General features: G+C 45.2%; 1 protein-coding gene across 1 annotated transcript in view; it reads right to left on the bottom strand.

Moving 5' to 3' along the window:
- The window catches only part of ralgapa1 (Ral GTPase activating protein catalytic subunit alpha 1), a 73,127-nt gene that overhangs the window by 41,302 nt on the left and 11,293 nt on the right, over nt 1–20,532 (bottom strand). The window contains exons 14-29 of the mRNA XM_071533003.1: nt 20,293–20,416; nt 19,624–19,770; nt 19,036–19,126; nt 18,622–18,786; nt 13,858–14,061; nt 9,170–9,294; nt 8,790–9,024; nt 8,447–8,632; nt 7,881–8,051; nt 7,476–7,669; nt 7,274–7,372; nt 6,005–6,160; nt 5,605–5,733; nt 5,291–5,416; nt 3,822–3,880; nt 1,501–1,609 (exon numbers count right to left, since the gene is read on the bottom strand). Of these exons, the coding sequence (XP_071389104.1) occupies nt 1,501–1,609; nt 3,822–3,880; nt 5,291–5,416; nt 5,605–5,733; nt 6,005–6,160; nt 7,274–7,372; nt 7,476–7,669; nt 7,881–8,051; nt 8,447–8,632; nt 8,790–9,024; nt 9,170–9,294; nt 13,858–14,061; nt 18,622–18,786; nt 19,036–19,126; nt 19,624–19,770; nt 20,293–20,416 (2,320 nt within the window). The remainder of the gene's footprint in view (nt 1–1,500; nt 1,610–3,821; nt 3,881–5,290; nt 5,417–5,604; nt 5,734–6,004; nt 6,161–7,273; nt 7,373–7,475; nt 7,670–7,880; nt 8,052–8,446; nt 8,633–8,789; nt 9,025–9,169; nt 9,295–13,857; nt 14,062–18,621; nt 18,787–19,035; nt 19,127–19,623; nt 19,771–20,292; nt 20,417–20,532) is intronic.

Below are 20,532 nucleotides of genomic sequence, written 5' to 3' on the forward strand. Positions count from 1 at the left end.
ATATTATATATTCAGGGGCCACATCAAGGGAAATCGCCCCGTTTTTTCACTTATACTCCTGTGAACAACTCATGTGAACAGCTTGCAATGAACATTTACGTGCCTGCAAACAGTTCTGGACACATTTTCTTCCATCTTATTTATCTGTTGTAGTATTCTCAATATGTTCTCTTGTAATTGTTGTATTATCTTCAATACTCTACTTATGTTTTGTTTGTATCTATATCCTTCTCTCTGCTGTGATGATGACCAACTTTCCCAACAAGGAGCTTTCATTTTTATTTTGTGCTGAACAGCATCAGGATCACTGCAGTAGCCGTGATCACAGTTAAAAAAAAGTGCTTGTGGAGGGAAGAAAGGAGGGATTGCTGGGGGAGGAGGGAAGAGGAGGACAAGAGGAAGAGGCAGCTCTGTATAGAAATAGTACAATCCCTTGAGCTTTGTGTTTGTGTGTGTGGGTCACAGAGCCCATGGCTGAGGCTACTGGCTGCTGGTATGAAGGCAAGAGATTCCAAAGTGGACAAGATGTGTGTGTGTGTGTGTGTACGTGTATGTGTGTGTGCGCGTGTGTGTGTGTGTGAATGACAGACAGCTTGCAGCATTCCCTGCTGGATTAGTCTCCTATCTGAAGGAGGACCAAACATATTGACAGTCCAGGGTTTGCTCCCAGGAGTAAGTGAATGCAAGTGTGTGTGTAGCTGTAGTGTCTTAGCAGGCCATTGGCTGCCGATACACAAGCTAGGGATTCCAAGGTGAACAAGGAGCGTGTGTGGGTGTGTGTGTGTGTGTGTTTCCAGAGCCACTTGGCTATAGATGAGACAGTACATCTTGGACTGTATTATTGTGATCCACAGACCTCCCATTCTAGTGTCCTGAAACACAAACAACTCTGCAGCAATACAGACCGAGGCAATTCCACCAACACAAACAATCGTTCCCAACAGGATTTTTCTATCACACTTTGGCTCCTTACAGCCCACCATGTTAGCCAAATCCAACCTCCAACCAACCACTACATAATTATTATCTATTCTAAAAACATTTGCTGACAGACATTTGCTGCTAAAATCAAATTTTGGTGGGTGAAAATCCCCATTCCTGTTAAGGCAGTACTGCTCATCTCCAATTAGAGATGCACCAATCAGGTTTGCTAAGGCTGGATCCAACTGCTGATTTTTTAACAGTGTGATCAGCCATTGAATGAAATGATGCATTTTACCCAGACTTTCTGCTACTGCTAACCTTTGATGAGAGCACCTCTATCTCTGATGCCATAATGTTTCTTTTAAATGCCGCCTGTGATCTTAATTGTGAATGCACACTATCAGACTTTCGTTAAAGTTTCAACTAAAATAAAACCTCTCAAATAACTACCAGCCAGTGTGCTGGTTGAGCCTTATTGATATTTTACTGGTATTTGGTGCTTGGCAGGTGTTAATTTCAGACCCTGGGTAGAACATAATAAGTAACGCTAAACGACTGTATAGAGGTGTGACTGACCTTCAGAGTGACACAGATGACGTTGAGAGCGTCTTTAATCTGCGGGTGCTGAGTCCCATGAACCAGCTCCTCACACAGCCAGATACCCAGACTGCACAGAGCCACACACCTATACACACACAGAGAGAGAGAGAGACACGGAGAGGGAGGGTGAGAGACAGTCACTCAGACACACACACGTGCTGTTACACACACACACATACACACCCATAGAAATATAGATATACACACAAACACCTACACAAATATGTTCAGAATCAGTAAACATAAAAGCACACACGGTTTGTCTCTATCACTCTCTCACTCTCTCTCACACACACACACACACACACACACACACACACACACACACACACACACACACACACACACACAGAGTTAGCAAACAGTGAAGATAAGCACACACACACACACACACACATACATGAAATTAGAAACATACAGGAACGTTAGCAAGCAGTAAACACTTGCAGCGTTTTGAAAAAGTATTCAGCCCCCATCCCTTTTTTCACACTTTCAATCTCACAGCCTGGAATGTTTTTTTTAGTTTAGTTTAGTTACGGGAATTTTTGGGAGTCACACATTCACCATCACAGAGTCCACCTTAAAAAAGAAATGATGCCCAGAGAGTATGAGGTCTTGCCACAGATTTTCGATGTGATTAAGGTTAGGACTCTGACTGAGCCACTCAAGGACATCTATTTCTTCATTTTAAGCCCCTCCGCTGTTGCTCTTGCAGTGCGCTTTGGATCATTGTCCTGCTGCAAGGTAAACCTCCTCCCCAGTTTGAGCTTGTTGGCGCAGGGTAGAAAGATATTTGTCCAGGCTTTGTCTGTAATTTGCACCATTCATCTTCCCATTGATTTGGCTCTGCCTGGTCCCTGCTGTTGAAAAGCATTCCCACAACATGATGCTACCACGGCTTCACACTGTGGGAAGGGCATTACCTGGTCGGTGTGCAGCGTTTGATTTGTGCCATACATACCGCTTAGCATGCAGGCCAAAAAGTTCCACTTTGGTCTTGTCAGACCACAAGACTTTCTGTCATACCCATGCCGTATCTTCTGGATGCCGTTTTGTGACACTCTTGGGTAAGCATATGTTTTTTTTCAGCCAGGTCTTCTTCCTTGCAACCCTCCCATTAAAGGTCCCATATTCTCCACTTTCCAGTGTTTTATTTTCTGTCTTGAGGTCCATTCAAAGCTGTGTGTGTGGTGTCATGTACCACAAACACTCTCAATCCATTTTTACACGTTCATTTTCCAGCATCTCCTGAGCCTTACCAAGAACAGGCTGTTTCTGTCGCGGTGTCATTAAGGCTCATTAATATTAACAACCCTCTGTTCTGATTAGCTAACCGTTTCAAGAGTGAAACGTGAGACGCCGCGGCCCGGCGGCTACAGGTAGGGAAAACTCTCCGGTAATAAACAATGACAACCGCTCAACTGCTTTGAAAAAAACACTTTGTTAGTCTATTATTTCTTACAAAAATGATAATGAGCGAACCTTTGTGACACAAAGTTACGGAAGTCCAAACGGCTCGTTTAGAGGCTCGCTTTTCTAATATGGATTGTGTGGATTTAGTTGCCGACCGTGCGTTTGATACTTTCACCATGTTTAGATAGACCATCCAACTCCTTTATCATCACAGAGGCAAGGGGAATCCTGTTTTACATTTCTGCACAATGGTCTGCACTGGGCTCCAAGGGATGTTCAATGCCTTGGCAATGCTCTTGTACTCTTTCTGAGGTTTGTCTCTCTCTATAATCATATCTCTTTATTCATATCATATCTATTTTTCTGTCTAGGACCTCCCAAAGAGAGGGATATTAATGTTTACAAAACAATTGACAACAGGTAATGCAATTACCTAATTTCTTACACAGGTGGAGTCAATCAACAAATTGTGTGACTGTTGAGGCAACGAACTGCAGCTGTGAAAATTTGAGCTTGCAATTACAAGAGGTATGAATCATTTTTTTAATTCAATCATTTCTGGTTTTCTTTTTTTGTAAATTGTGGGAAGGTTTTGGAACATTTATTTTGTTTTATATTTGTTATTTTATTTTGAAAAAATGGGTTGGGGGCTAAATACTTTTTCAAGGCAGTGGAATCACATACACGTTGGTTATGACACACATATAAAATACACACAAACAACAAACAGTGAACATATGCAAACACCCACATGTTGGTTTTAGATTAGATTAGTTTAAACTATAATGAACCCTGTGGGAAATTGGGCTGACACACACACAAACACAAATGTAAACCACACACACACACACACACACACACACACACACACACACTGCACCTACCTAGCAGGAGCGGAGGGTTCGTCTCTAGCGGAGGTCAGGATGTGTTTGATAATGTGCTCCTGAAATACAACAGCGTACAAAAAAACAAAGTTAATGTGCGTAACACAAGACCAACCACTAGGTAATTTGTTCCCAATCATTTTCGGTGCATAATTTCTCCTTTGGGTCCCAGACAAATAAACATAAAAAACTTCCTCCAGGTATGTATAATGGATCGGCGTACCGAATGCTCAGAAACGCTAATTGTTTTTCAGATGATGAAAAAACTACCCAAATCACACATTGTTACATTATGAGGTGTTCTATACGCTATAAACACACACAGACAGCGCTTGGTATGCACACCATCACGCACATACACACACACACACACCCGTCTTGTCCCTGCGGTCACGGTTAATGGCCGCTTAGTGATTCAAAACAAGATTTTGTCTTGTACGAAAGCACCGAGCCGGCCTGAGACGCCGCCACGCATGGCATTAACTGTTTACACATCAACAACAACAATAACAACGTTGCTCTGGACTGTTAGCAGAATGACTGATGAGACATTAACCTGTTAGCTCGCCACCTAAGGGCGTAGGTTTACTTTGGAAAGTGGTAGGGACAAATCAGTAGGGAGCCTTAAAGTTGCCCCTCAAAAATGTTATTATTCTTTCAATTCTACACAACTTCCAGTTTGTCCAACTTGTCCTGATGGACATGTTCAGTTTCCCCTCTCTGTGATCATAATGTGAGCTGAGCCTCAGCTAGGAGACCTGCTGCCTGCCCCTGTGCTGCTGCTCAACCCTTCATCCTGCTTCTGAAATTTACATTGATTTATCTGAGTGACTACAAGCAATCATGCTTACATGAAGAGAAAATATAGCTATGCTACCTTTCTTTGCTGGATATACATCATTAGCATACAATTAATTTCTAATGTACTTCAACTATTATTATCACTAATTCAATATACACATCAACCCAACTCTTGCAGCAACTTGCTTCACTCATCTGTTTACATATGAATCCAATATGAATAGAAAACTCATTAAAATAGGATTAGTGTTTTATCTATCACTTAAACAGTACCATTAGACCTACTTACATGTTTACTCGTATGTCCCCTTTCCTTTTTTTGGCTGCCATTTGGATGCTGATTCCCTCAAAGTTTCATCAAAACTGAACCGGTGGTGTGGCAGGTATAGTTTGAATGTTTGACCTTCAATCAGACTTGTGGTGTAGGAGCTAGGGCCTTTCAAAGTTTGAAACTGACTTTTACTTATGTGGCAAAACGTGTTATCCCTCCAAGTTTTATCAAAATTGCACCGATGGCAGTTGTTTCAAATTTCAAATATGAAATTTTGACCGTTAATTATAGTGCCCCCATCTGGCCAATCAGTGTAAGTTTCATCCAAGTTTCATCAAAATCAGATCACGTAGGCTGCGTCCCCCGACCCCCCATCCAAGCTATGTCTTCCATTTACCTTGACGTCGGTGAACTTGTTGAGGACCACTTCGGCTGTGGTGGGGTGGAGGGCCGGCAGCTCCTCGTACAGGTTGGGGAAACACACCAGAGATCCCAGTAGGATCTGGGCCTCCACTCTGGGAGCCTGGAGGGACGGAGGAGGGAGGAGCAGAGGGATAGAGAAGTGGAGGGAAGGGTAGAGGGGAGGGATATGAAAGTAAACTGTCTAAAGTTGTGTGGATATGTGTCATGCTGTGTCTCCATTGAATTACTGTATTACTGTATTACTATACTGTGTGTGCGAGCGTCTGTGTGTGTGTATGTGCGTATTACATTAAGTGATGAGCAGTCGGTGACTCTAGCCGCAGCAATGATGAAATCCAGGATCAACATGGTGGCTCCAGGCAGACCGATACTGAAGAATCTGGGACTGCAGTGCTTGATGATGGTGTTCACTATGTCCTGCAAAAACACACACACACACACACACATTAAGAATCACGCAATTATATTGTGGCCGAAGTATTTTGGTGAAATGTCTGTTACAACGTCACTGGTGCAGTTCCCACTCATTACAGTTTAAAAGAATATGGTTATATATATTATTTGATCATGTGTAGCCTCTGTTAATAATGTAACAGCATAGATACATACATGTTAACTTGCTTGTCTTTACACACACACACACACACACACACACACACACACACACACACAGAATGACGTAGTCTACCTGGTCTTGGTGCAGCAGGCCTTGGTGCATGATGTTATAGAAGTGTGTGAGGAAGTCTGTGTTTGGGGAAACATCTTGGCGTCTCTTCATGATTCTGCAGATCAGCTTGTAGGCGTGGAGCTTCCCCTGTTTGTAACGTTCTGTCAGCATGGTGGCCTGGAGGAAAATACACACACACAAGTTATGCATTGACGTACATATGCATGCAAGCACACACACAGACAAAAATGCACCCACAAACAAGCAATTTAAAGTGCAATGTGTTTTTTTTTTGCTTCAAGTTTCAGTTGCCTAAGTGTATTTTGTGTTATTTCCAAGTCAGTTACACACAAACATCCACATGAGCCAGGGGAACTCCTCCCATTTTATGAGATTTAGTTGTTTGTAGATTTGATATTGTAACAAATTATATAACTGTCCATACAGAGATAGTGGAGAGAGTAAAATGATTACTATATACATTTCATTCTCTCACTAAATATGTTTACATCCGACTGTCAAGCCAATTTTAAGCGAACTTTTGAAATGGCGCAAAAAAAACATGCAATTTGGGTGCATTTCCACCCACTTCCTTGTAGATATGGATTCTCACATCCATCAGAAAAATGGAAAGAGTCTTTCAAGAATTAATTACTATTGAACAAGTTGTTATTGTTCTTTGGTGTCAGCTAATGTTGGCCATGTCATGCTGTCTGAAGAAAAAAAAAAAGAAATGATGATATTCTTATGTATCAGCTGATGGTCACATCACTATGATGGGAACCTTATACATGGGAGAGACAATGCTGTGACATTTCTGGAGGTCGTGGTGGACAGATATCACAGACAACAATTCAGAATGTCCAAATCAACTTATGTCTGAAGAGACTGAACCATTCATCTGGCCAATCCTGCCAAGCCTATGTTATTTATTCAACGAATGCATTTCCATTGCTATTTATCACAGAATTTATCTACAAAAAACGTTCCACCTCAAGCAAGAGAAAAAAACTCTCTGGGAATATTGAGACATTTTTTATCAAAATTTTCCAATTCCATTCAGCTTTTATAACTTTGGAACTCATAATTCCCATAAAAAACACTACAATGGAAACCCAGCTTCTGGTCTAACTTCTAGTACATGGAATAATATCTCAGGTGTTCTTTTTCTGAGAAGCAACTGAGCACCCCCCCATGCTAATGACCACTATAGAGGTCCTAAGACTGCACCCTGAGGACCACCGATATATGTGACATTCATCCACATGGTAATGGTTTAGCCCCGCCTACCTTGAAGAGCCAGGGGGTGAGGATTCTCAGGGGCGGGATCAGAACAGGGGGCGGAGGAGACGATTGGTTGTCCAGAGAAATGCCCAAATTATCCCTGATCTGTTGAGATAAGTGTCATTTTACCAACATGATCTATACAAAAAAGTGTCATGTTTTCTTATCCTACATAAAACAATGTGAACATGTGTGTGTGTGTGTATACCTTAGCCAGGTTTTGCCACAGTTCACACAGGTAGTCAAACACCTGAGCGTGGATCTCTGGGTCTTTGATGCTGTTGACGTCTCCTAGGATACCCAGCATCCTCCGCCACATTACCGTGGCAACGTCGGCATGCCATCCAGTCAGAGAGCCGCCCGCCATCACGCTACAGTCTTCACTGGGGAACTCACTGGTTTCTAGAATCAATCAGTGAATCAGTCAGTCAGTAGAGCACCTTAGAGTAGGTAAATTCTTACTTTTATGAAATCAATAATTCCATTCAAAATAAACCTTCAATATCACTCCTGCTATGGGAAATGAGGAATTCTACTTTGGGAACCACTGGTGTAAGATTGCATTTGTGTATGTATGTATGTGTGTGTGTGTGTGTGTGTGTGTGTGTGTTACCCAGATCGTCGGGCGTCTGCAGTACAGAGTGGTGTAGCTTCTGGTCCAGCTGGAGGTGTGTGTGGGAGTGGGAGTGGGAGTGTTCGGTGTGCTCGGCCGTCAGCGTGGCCGGGGAGGGGGTCTGGGAGCGAGAGCCCCCCAGAGAGTGCATGGGAGACGCACTCTCTGAACCTAGACACACACACACACACACACACACACACACAAGGAGAAAAGAGTTGATACTACTGAACATGTATGTCGAATTAACAAGTCTAGAGACGGCCATACAGTAAGTGTGCAGAAATGTGTCTAGGTGTAGAGATATCTGTGAGTAAAAAACTGTTAACCTCATCATATATATACACATTACAGATATAGATAACAAATACATAAAATGTGTGGATATGCATATGGGCATTACTAGCTGTTCACTGTATATGAACTCTAGATGGAGGTACAATACATACAGAAAAAGTGACAATGTGCAAGTGTGTATGACTGTCTAAGCTGCTGGTCTGTCTATGGAGACATACATATACCCCTATTTAGATATAGATAGCTAGAGAGACATGCATGTTACATACCAGTAACAGTAACAGTGTGGCTGAGACTGCTGGTCTCAGAGTCTATATGGAGCGTCGTCAGACTGGCTACTTCCTGTTCATCACAGGCCACGCCCCCTCCCAGGCTGTCCTGGTCCAGCGAGCTGCCTCGCCCTCCTCCTCCCGATCCAGCTCCTCCCCCACATGCCTCGGTACTGAAAGTAAAATCTACAACAAAAACAACAGGATCTTTACATTACATTTTAAGCATTTAGCTGATGCTCCTATCTAGAGTGACATACAGTGAGAAAAGCATTTTTCCTTCAGTTAATTCCTATAGCAGGGTCACACATCAGGATTAAACAATCAGTCCTTAGTTCCTTACTGTCAAACTTGCAGCTGGAGTACTGAAAGGCATTAAAGGAGTCTGATTGGCTGTCGGAGCTGATGACATCAGAACCACTGGCACTGGCGGGGGACGTCCACTCAGAGGGCACCCCGGGGTCGTCTATAGGCCGGTGGTCATCTGAGGGGCGCGACCCCTGACTATGACCCCCCTCCAGGAGCTCCGGCAGGTCCCGGGGAACCTCCAGGCTGCCCGGGCTGCTGCCACGACGGCCCTGTGTGTGTCAAGAGGAAAGCAGTGTGTAAATGGGTGTTTTTGGTGCGGGTGGGGCTAGGTGTTGGGGGGCGTTTGGGGGGCGGGGTTTCTTCTGTACTACTTTGTGTGTGTGTGTGTGTGTGTGTGTGTGTGTGTGCACTGACCGCTGTCCCCCTGGCCCTCAGTCTCTCCTGGATGAACTCGTCCATGAGGTCTGAGAAGTTGGGGTTGGTGCTTCCCACGTCGCTGGAGACTGGGCGGGCCTTCTGGACCACCTCCTCTTTGTTGGCTACAGACACACACACACCCACGCACATATATTAAGACGTACACAGAGGCAGAGGGATTATGGTCACACAGATACACACAGACACACACACAAACAGATGAATGGATCGATGGAAAGTCAGAGACACACATCCACAGATGGAAAGGCAAGATGTCAGATGTATAAACAAAGATAAACGCACAAACATAATAGCACAGAGAGAGACAGACAGGTGACAGATCCATCCAGACATCCATACACAGCTCCAGATTATAGACAGAAAATATCAGCAATGACTCATAAATGTATAACCATGTAATCAAGTTGCTGACTTGCTGGCAAAGTCCAGAGTTTCTAGTCTGTAAAGTCACCTGAACTCTTATTTTGGAGTGATGTTTATACTCTCTGTCTTTCTCACTAAACTCACTGGTATAAATGAAAGGGATACAGTGACATTTTATTTCTGTTTTGATCTGTTTCGATTTGCAACACACTTCTTTAGTCAGAAGTTTAGACTGATACAGACCCAAACATAAGCTTGGGAGCATCGGGAAGAATTTAAATTCCTGGAGCTGGTGGTAAGCGACCAGCTATTTCATTAAAATGTCACAACATCCCCATTATATACCAAACTAACTGAATTGTCTGTACGGTTACAGAAACGCCATCATGTGAATACTGTTTTAGGGTGGAATTTCCCTGAATAGGTTATAAGAGTAGTCCTGGTGTGTTATGTAGGCCCTGGGAAGTTACCGTAAGACTAATGTTAAAGAGAAGCCACGACACGACAGACACATTAAAAACCAACCAGGGAAGCAATGCGGGAGTTAACTCACACCATGCACCCACAGAGCGAGAGCGAGAGCGAGAGAGAGAGAGAGAGAGAGAGAGAGAGAGAGACAGAGAGAGAGCACACCTTGTTATATCCAGGCAGCATATCAGAGGCCTACATTAGTCCAGTTATGTTACTGTGGGTTATGTTACTGTTAGATTGGTAGCAATGCCAGCAGTCAGTAGTCAGTCAGTGAGTTGGTTATCTTTGACAGCAGACAGCTTCCATCAACCCCAAGCCAGATGGGAGTAAATCGACCACCTGCCTGACCACCATATCTAATCACATCTAATCAATGGAACTAGGATTGTGAAGCAACTACCCATACTGGTACAGTACATTTCACATTGGAACTACAACATAAAAGGGTTGATGTGGTGATACAAGTACATGCTAAACTGTTATATTAGCTAACACTGAAGCTAGTCACACAGCTTAACTAGCTCAACATACAGCCAAACAGACCCTACACAGACAGACATACAGACAAACCAGACATGGGTCAAACAATAGCTGCAAATAATTACTGGTGTGTGTTGGAGTGAGTGGAGTTTACCACATCATCGTTTCATTCTGGGATTCATTGTATTTATCCTATGTGGCAAATCCCACCCATCTGGCACCAAAGTAGACAAACCGAACAAACATAAAAAAAAAAAAAAACGTATTGGCAACTACTGTTCGGCCCACGTCGGCAGACAACACACTGGAAAGAAGAATGTGGAAGGGGAACAGCGTCTCCACAGCCAGACAGAATCAGACGGTGCGACTCACAGCGCTAGTGTCCGGCATCTCGCCTCCCAAGACTGTGAAATCCCCCCCCCCCCCCCCCCCCCCCCCCCCCCAATTCTGTTTGGCTGTTCGGGTATTGTCCCCCTGCCTATTCTTCCTCCGAAACGGCAGTCTTTGCCCACAGAATTAGAATGAATAGAAAAAGGGCATTTCTACCATTGATGCAAATGTGAACAGTGCACAAGACTCAGAATGTTAGAATGTGACGTCGAACAAAGAGTCTCATGCATTTCACCCATCATCATATCTTTGAAATGATTACATCATACGGCAGTGTGGCAATCGATCATCCCACATTGTTGATTTGAATGCGGACGCTTTCTCTATCCATTCAAATTCTATGTTTATGTCATTGTGAAGGTGGCCACACACATTAGGGCTGATGCTGCATTCTGGTGGTCTAGGGACGAACTACAGCAATATGAAGTGACCTACTAGTGCTCTCTCTTCTAATAGACTTCCCATCATTGCTTTCCTTTCTAAACTGGATTTCATACCTACACATTTAAATCTAAATATAACACATATAAAGCTGTGAAAGGGCAAAAAGGCACCAGACAGTTGGGAATGTTTAGGTGAATGTTATAGGTTCTCTACAAAGCTTTTGGGACTTGGGTGTTTTTGTATAGCCGTGTCGCTTTTCTTTTATCTGTGCTTTTCTTTTTGTTTTTCTACAGGTGGCTGTGTTTTTCTGTGGCCTGTCGTTTTCTTCTGTGCGGGCTGAGAAGGGCCGAAGTCCGGGGAGGAGGCGAAGGAGGCGCGAGGAGGCCGCATGCAACATCCAGGAGGAGAGGGAGGAGGTGGTGGAGAGGAGGGAAAGAAGGAGGAGCAGAGGTTAAAGTCCCAAAGCCCTTAGGAGGAGGAGGAGGAGAAGAGGAGGAGGAGGAGGAGGAGGAGGAGAGGAAGGGTCTCCTGAGGCAGAGGAGCAGGTGGGAAGGTGTGGGGAGGAGGGGCCTTGACAGGAGGCGGGCTGGAGGAGGGGCTACGTTCAAGAGGAAACACAAAAACAGGGAGTTTGAGTTTCAATCCAGCAGCAAGATGATGAGTTTCAGCCAAAAAAAAAATATCATTCATCATAACAAACCGGTTAAAAACAGCAAAAAAGGAAAAGAGAGTTGTTGGTGTTTGTGTTTTTGTAAGTATTTGTCTTTTCCAGTTTGTTGATGTTTTATCTGTTGTAGTTTACTGGTGTTGTGTCCGCTGTGAGCGCTTCGTTCGTTCGTTGCGATCCTCACCTGGCGAAGTCGTCTTTCGTCCAAAGTAGCCCAGGACGTGGGAGTAGAGCTCTCTGAGTGACGCGTCGCCCATGGCGGGCCGGCCCTGCCGCTGCGGCGACGAGCCTTGGGACGACCCCTGACCCCGGGGCCGGGGCTTGGAGGAGAGGGCGTGAACCACGGTCTTATAGACACCGCCCAGCAGAGCCACCTGGTGGTGCCGCGAGGCGGTGCTGCCCGGCTCCTGGGAGCGGGAACGCGAGGCTCGGGGCCGCAGGCCGGAGCGCCCCAAGCGGCCGCGCACCCCCGCCGACATGCCGGATGCACCTGAACCGCTTGATAACACCTCAGAGTGAAGCTCGGGACCCAGGCCGGATCCCGCACTGGATCCGGGATGCTGCTCCTTGTCCTTGTCGCCTGCTCCGGTCCCAGACCTGTTTTCCAGACCTCCAGCGCCTGCACCAGTGTTATCCCCAGATACCATAAGGTCCCCAGACCCCGATCTCTCATATGCCCCTACTTTATGGCTAACCCCGGCCACAGAGCCAAACTTACCTGCACTCCCTGCCCCTAGCTTCCCCCCCGCCCCGGTTCCGGACCCGGGCCTCTCCCCGGCTGAGTGACTGTGTGTGTGGAAGTGGCTGAGGCGGCGCAGCCTGGCTTTCCAGTGGGCCTCTTTGCTCTCCAGGGGGTTGTGGAACTGGACCGACTCGGTCGAGGGCCGGAAACTGACGTGGACCCCGCCGACGTGGCGCTTCTTGGGGCGACCGCGGGCCGCCTTGGCCCTGGTTGAGTCCAGGCCCTGGGTCTGGGAGGGTTGGCTTTGTTCAGTGCTGGATTCTATCTCAGTAGTGTCCTGTCTGATCAAGTGGGACTGCTCATCTGCTGCTGCTTCTTTATCCTCCTTTCTCCATTCTCCTCTCCTCTCTTCTCCTAATTCCCCTAATCTTTCGCCTTTTCCTCCCCATCCTGCTCCTTTTCCTGCATTTCCTCCTCCTCCTCCTACTCTTTTCTCCTTCTCCCCAGCCTGTCTTTCTAAGCTAGAGCTCCCCTTGGTGCTGGGAGGCTGCCACTGACACTGCAGCTCCAGGCACTCGTAGATGCTGCGCTGCTCTGCCTCGCTCTCCTCTGTCGAATCCACACTGCTGTGTCTCACTGCTTTACTTACCTGTCTGTCATCTTTACCGGTCTGTCTGTCCTCTCTCACCACCTGTCTCGCCTCTCCTAGCTGCCCTGTGTGTCCTATCTGTGTTCTAGCTACCCCTGTTTGCACAGAGACAGGTGAAGGTACAGAACTGGTTTCTAATGCATGACCAAGACTGTCCTTCTCTCCCGTCTCCTCCCTTTTCTCACTTCCTCTGTGGGTGAGGTACTCCCTAATAGAGGAGAACAAATCGTCCTCCTCTGTCCCGCCCCCCACGTCGCCCTCCTCCGCATCCGTTTCCTTCTCAGAGAAAAAGGTGAAGGCGGAATCTGAACCGCTCACCCAATCGGAGCTCGAGCCTCGGCTTCGAGAGCCAATGTCGCGCCAGAGCTGGTCGTACAAGCTGCCGTCGTCCCGCCCCTCCGAGGAGGACGAAACTACGCCGTTGGAGGAGGCGAAGGGGGCGGGGGAGGAGGAGGGGGAGTGGAGGGGGTGAGGGGGTGGCGGAGTGGCGAGGCTATTGGCTGCGAGTGAGGAGGTAGCGGTAGAGTGGCGGTGGGGGGGGTCGGGGGTCGAACGGGGGTCTCTTTGGGACTCGTCACCTTTGACCCTCTCGGCGATGAACGGCTCCATGATGTCGGAGGCGCTGCTGCTCCGCGCGAGGGAGGAAGGGGCCGGGGGGTCCAGGTCGCAAGCCACGCCCTGGAACACCTCAGAGCAGGAGGTGGGGGGGGCTTCCTCGCTCTGGGAGGAGTGGCGCATCCGGGAGGGGCGGGGTGTCAGGGTGATTGGTGGGTCCTCGAGGTCTGGTAATTGGGGGTGGGGGGGTGGAAAAACAGGAGTGAGGTTAGTAGGGGTGTGATTGGGAATGCACACACACATATACAAACACACACTCAAACACTATATATGAAAAAAACAAAAACACACACACACACACGGACATATACTCAAAGTTGACCATTATACCATTACAATGATCATTAAGGTCCAGCGACACATTTCTGAAGAGGTTAGACAAGATCACAAGATGATTTACAAAAGATTTGATTTCATTTACATAAATTATTAAATATTAAATGTTAAATGTTAAATTAAATATTAAATGCATAGGAGATTTTACAAATTTCCTTTAAAACAAATAAGCAAAGTGTTTTGAAACGGGTTATACAAGCAATGAACATTTCTAAGAAAAAAATGCCACTCACATTGAGGTCACAGTATCATGTTAATTAGTTGGGTTAACTTAGTGAGACAAAATGCAAACTGGTTTCAGGTCAGCAGTCCCAAGGTTATTTATCAAGCTGGGATCTGGATTGTGGAATTGAATTTGTTGTTAGGCCACCCTCAGCATCAAAATGTATTTCCTGTGAGTAGAAACTGAATCACTCCTGAATTGTATGGCCTAGATCTATGAGTAGCTATATATATATTTTTTAACTTGACATCTCGGCAGGCTTCTATGTCCATTTTGTGGTGCCATTTTGCATCCCTCCTGAAAGGCATTCGATTTATTTCCAAGACAAAAAATGGCTCTAAGATTCAGACGTTTGTTTCACTGGTGCTCCACCAGGTTCATACCGTATCGCTGGACCCCACATACACAGAAAACAATGGTGCAGTAAAAACAACAAAAGACCATAAACACTGGTAAACAACATGAAAAAACAGCCAAGCAGATCAGCATTTATGGTGGTAGTTGACGTTTACTGATCAACAGCATCAAACTCAACCAGCCATCAAAGTCTACAGAGAATAACATCTACCAACAAACAGAAAAATAATGACTCTTCCTCTTTGAATTACTGGTTTGACAATATTCACAACTTGAGATTATACAGGAGCAACAGCAACTAAATTATACTTACCTAAAAATAAAATAATAACAGCAATCTTTCTCAACCATAATCATATATTTTTAGATCTTTAGAAAATCTAATCTACTGTTTGTATTTTCCTTGGCCTGTCATGATGTTTGCCATGTCTACTTAGCTATTTCATCATCAGAATGTAAAATGATAAAAAATGAGAACTTTATACTGCTGACAGACATAACAGAAGAGGATGGCATGTTTATATCTATAATGAATAATTCATAGCTTGAACAAGCTATAGTTGAAGGAATGTCAAACAGCACACACACACACAAATAACAAACCAACACAAAATAAAACACAATAACTAAGTAAAATCATTCTAGCAGAGAATGTGAGCAAGGTAAAATCATCACTGTAACCTATTGAAAACAAGATGGGTGGAGTCAAATTAAATTCTACACCAAGACATTGGTGGTATGGAGGAACAACAAGTAGGGGGCAGAAACAGAGGGGAAAGAAAGGTGTGAGGGCAGGCAGACAGACAGAGGGCAAGTCAATGAACGAACAGACAGGCATGTAGGCAGACAGGTCAAAGTTGCAGGGAAGCAGGCAGGAAAACAGGGAGGTAAAGTTTCAGGCAGACAGACGGGTAAACAGACAGACACACAAGCTACGTTTCCAAATAACCGTTATGCAAATTTCAAGCGAATTTGTGAAATGTCACAAAAATAAAATGCAAATGAGGTGTGTTTGACGTTTGTATTTAACTTTTCTAATCCGATGCATCAGAGTTCACGTAAAAGTACTTGGATGGAAAGTTGGAAACCCAGCTACAGACAGACAGACAGTCAAACAAGTGCATCTGTCGGCAGAATGGCTAAAAGCCAGACACAGTCAAGTCCCACACAAACAGATAAACAGCTGAAGGCAAACAGGTGACGTAAATCAACAGGCAGACAGACAGGTTAAGTGTCAAGCAGGCAGACGAGTCAAGTTTCAGAACAGGCAGGCAGACACACTAGGCATTTCTGCCAGCTAATGCTTGTTCTGTACATATGTTATCTACATCTTTAAATTGAATATATTTCATTTCAATTAAATATATCTGATACAGAAGGCCGTGCATATTTACTTTCTGGACTATTCCTTTGAATATGATGTATATCCTGTGCATATGCTGTAAATTCACTTTTTTCTTTCATATTCTCATATTTTCTCAAAAGTTGTGTCCATCTCGCTCCGCTCGCCGCCTTCCATTGACTCTAGGTTTTTTCATGTTCAGTCAGAACGCAGGGTAAGACACCACTGATCAGATTTTTTTCAAAATTACAATAATTATCCCAAAGGGGGCACTACAATGTTCATGCGTCATCAGACTTTGACAGAATTTGAGGGAATGGTGCATCTCACCACTATATTCTGGCGTTTTTAAAAAATTACACTGATTAGCCCAATGGTGGTGCTACAGCTACAGGTCAAAACAAGTGGACACATTTGTTATTGATTGGCCAAGAGGGGTGGGGCTGCATCATTCCTTGGGAACAAAATGCTTACTGTTGCCTTGTAAATGACTGACAGACAGGCAGGCAGACACATCAACAGACAACCAGGAAAAAAAGTTAGTTTTATACAGACGTGCAGACAGGCAGGCGGGCAGACAGGTAGTGCAGACAGTGTGTACCTGCCAGCTGGTCAGCTAGGGGGGGTAGTAAGGGGTGGTGGTGGTGGAGGAGGACAGGAAGAGGCGGAGCCAGAGCAGGAGCACTCTTAGCACTGCGGATAAAGGCTGAGGACAGCAGAGAGTCCCCCGTAGAACAGCTACGCAGGGCTGGGGAGGGGGGAAGACAGAGATAGAAAGAAGGAGGGAGAGAAACGGAAGAAGAGGGGGGAGAGAGTGCGAGGGAGGAGGAGGAGGAGGAGGAAAGCGAGGAAGGGAACGAAGGAAAGGAAAGGAGGGAGAGGTGATTGGAGGAAGGAAGGATGAAGTGTGCGTGAGGAAGGAAAAGAGAGATGGAGGCAAAAAAGAAAGGACAGAGAGGTCAATAGAAAGACCAGAAAAGACAAAGGAGAGATAATTCACATGGAGAGAGAAAAAGAATAGAAAGATAGTGAAGAAGGAAAATGTTGCATAAAGTGGAAGAGGAAGTGTTGGGGATGAACAGAGAGAAAAACAAGGAGCAGGCAAAAAAAATGTGAAACAATTGAAATTATAGAAAGACAGTTCAGGGAGAAAGACAAGAAATGTGGGAACGGAAAAGGCGGAGGAGAGGACCGCGAGGGAAAGGATCGGGAGAGCGAGTGGAAGAAGGGATGGGGAAAAGAGAGGAAAGGGGCGATGGGGAGAGGAGAGAGAAGGTTAAAGGCAGGGGGGAGTGGAGGAGGAGTGAGACTGGGTTAGGTCTGGAGGAAAGACAGTGAGACAGTGAGAGGCTAGTGACAGCTTGGCTAACAGTACAGCTCAAGTCTCCTCACAAGGCCGTGATACACAGGCTGCCCTTTAAGGCTCAGCAGATAGACAGTGTTGCAGGAAAACGGGGTGTCTGCAAGTTCCATCACGGCAAATTTAAGACTTTTTTTCATGCTAGTTCAAAGTCTTCTCAGCAATGGTCTCTTTAGTTTACAGTAATTATACTAATTATCCATATGTTTCAGACTTTTTCAGGACATACAGACACCCTGCCAACAGCATTCCTTCTTGATACCGTTGTTCCTTACAGCCCACTATGAAATCCACAATAATTTTGTCACTGTCTATCTCATTGCGTCAGAAGGTTACCCATGTATCATCACCTTTACAAATAGAGCAGAACCTCGTTTACTGGAATCAATTAGTCGGCTAAATGAAGCCAAACATCAAGTGGTAAGAGAGATGAACAAAATACATTTGATTGTGTGTTGTAGCTTGCAATTGCCTTGTTGATAAATGCTCTTTAAACTGTAGTTTAGTATTGTACCAATTATTACTTCAATTCCAGTAATAACACAGTTGAGAGAAAGTTCACAGAAATTGAATTTTCTAGAAACTACATCCCCAATTTTTAAAAAGGTAAGAGAGGATGAAATTGCCAATTTTGGGGGTGTAAGGGGAAAGTAATGTAACGAGTAGTGTGATGAATTACTGCTCCCCGGAAGTAATAAGAAATAACTTAAGTTTTAGTCTGCGATTTCAATACACTGCGGTGAAGATTAAATTCACGCGAACAATGTCAGTTGACGAAGGCTTCGGATAAACAAGGTTCTACTGAAGAGGAAGAGGAGGAGTGACAGTCAGCATACAGCGCAACTTCCTGATAAGACAGACAGGCAGGAGGAGAGAGGAAGAGGAGGAGGAAGAGAGAAGAAAGAGGAGGCGTCCACGGGACTCTGAGGAGAGACAGCTGGCTAGCTTCTATCTGCTAGCCCTCCCGTCCAAACCACACACGTACACACACCAACACACACATGCACGCCAGCCAACTTATAATACACACAGATCAATCTGGCTGCCGCTACTATGACTGTGAATTTAACTACGTTCTTGTAGCCAAATCCAGGAAGGCGGATACTGACCCACAGTCTTCTGGCGGACTATGCTCCTGGCCTTCTCGATGCCCGGCGAGCCGGCGGTGGTGGCGCTGCGCTGCCTCATGGCCGCCGCCTGGCCCGGCTGGTCCCTGCTCCAGCCTTTGGAGAAGGAACGGTCCACGCACTGACGCTGGCCCTCCGAGCCTATGCCTGGTGTGGAAGGATGGAGGGAGGGTGGAGAGAGAGAGAGAGAGAAATTGCAATTATTTCTACCCCAACTAAGGATTATGGTGTTGTAGTTGTGTGTCTTTTGGAAGGTGGGTTTTGAAAATTTGGTTCTAGGCTCCACGCTTTCATAAACAGTCGGTGTCGGTTTCAGATCCGGCGGGGAGGAGGATTTGCGGGTCTCATTCCGCCGGGGTAAATATTTTGACGCGGTGAAGTGAGTGAGTGACCGACCTTTTCCTTTGTGCTTCTTCTGTTTCTGTTCGCTGAGTTTGTCCAGAGGCAGCTCGTTCAGATCGACACTGTACAGGTTCCTGGCCAGCACCTAAGACGCGACAGACAGACCCGCTGCTTTAACCTTCATCCCCTATAATGCTTATGATGATGGTTTGATTTGATTTGGCACCCACAGCAGCCATATGCATGATGATAGAGCAAAAATGCATCAAATTCAGGTGTAAATGATGTCAAAAAAGTGTCTCCAATCCACATATAGCAACCACAGAAACTGAAATAAACTTTGACTGGCTCTAACACAGACAAACAAACAAACAGACAGTTCAGAAAGTAACATCCTCATCAAAACTGGACAGTCCGGATAGTCATGAATGGGGAACAAGCGAGACAAAGCATTTACTGCCAATTTTAAAGGATGTCAGTATTACAAGAGGAAATGACACGAGCAAAGCGACAACAAATCTGATTTTAATGTGTATGCCAGAGACACATTTTATTGTCAGGTGTAAATGTGATCCAGAACGTCTACATGAGGAATAGGGATGCCTGCCGTGCTAATTTAATAACTACAGTGTCTTCCGTTACCTTGGTGAGGGTCTCCATGGTGAGCGACCACTCGGTGACCAGCTCCTCCCAGCAGGTCAGGGAGGAGAGGACGGAGAGGAGGTCGTCCCACAGCTCCCTGCTGATGTAGACGTTTAGGTTCCCCTTGATCCAGGCCACTATCAGCGTCTGGACGGGAAGAGGGAGACGACAAGAGAGAAAAAAGCTGTGTGTTAAATTCAGGTCAGTCAGGATGAGATAGTGCACTCCTCTGTACCTGGATGCTATCAAACTTCATCACAGTGTGCAGGAAATCAGTTTCTACAAATCATGTCTGTTCTTTATTGAGAAGTAACGACAAAATGGAAGTAAAAGTTGTATCATTATGAAATTAAATAACTTTATTGTATTCTCTACAGAGGAGATGAAGGCAGCTGATTAACATGGGAGCCAGAGAAGCAAGATCATATTCAAATAAGCTGCTCGTTAATTAGATCTATACATCATCACCATGAATGCATTTTGTGCCTGTACAGAATCTAATTTTTCACCAGCAAAACATTGCACAAAGGAAATTACAACATTTTAAGCCCTCTGGAAGTGATTATTACACTTTATTACGCTGTATGTAACTGTATTCATCCAAAAGATAATTCCTTCCAGTCACCCAGGCAGTGTGTAATAGTAATAGTAATGGTAATGGTAATGTACCTGGAAGATAGCTCCAGCCAGTCTGCCAGACAGTGTGTGGTTCTTCTTGCCCTGAGGCATGATGGATGGAGGTCTTTTCATCACCGACTCCGTCACCCTCAGCAGAACCAGTAGGATCTGCTCCCTGCAAACAAACACAGGCGCACATTTGAGTTTCCGCAGAAAGCAGCTCTTCTTCTTCTTCTTCAGCCACCGGAAGCAAGCAGAGGTGACAGAAGCTTTATTTCAATAGAACAAGCA

The sequence above is a fragment of the Centroberyx affinis genome, unplaced genomic scaffold, assembly GCF_046629955.1.
Source record: "Centroberyx affinis isolate AG114_WGS23_722 - 3 ecotype Tasmania unplaced genomic scaffold, CSIRO-AGI_Caff_v1 ptg002307l_1, whole genome shotgun sequence".
Taxonomy (NCBI): Eukaryota; Metazoa; Chordata; class Actinopteri; order Beryciformes; family Berycidae; genus Centroberyx; species Centroberyx affinis.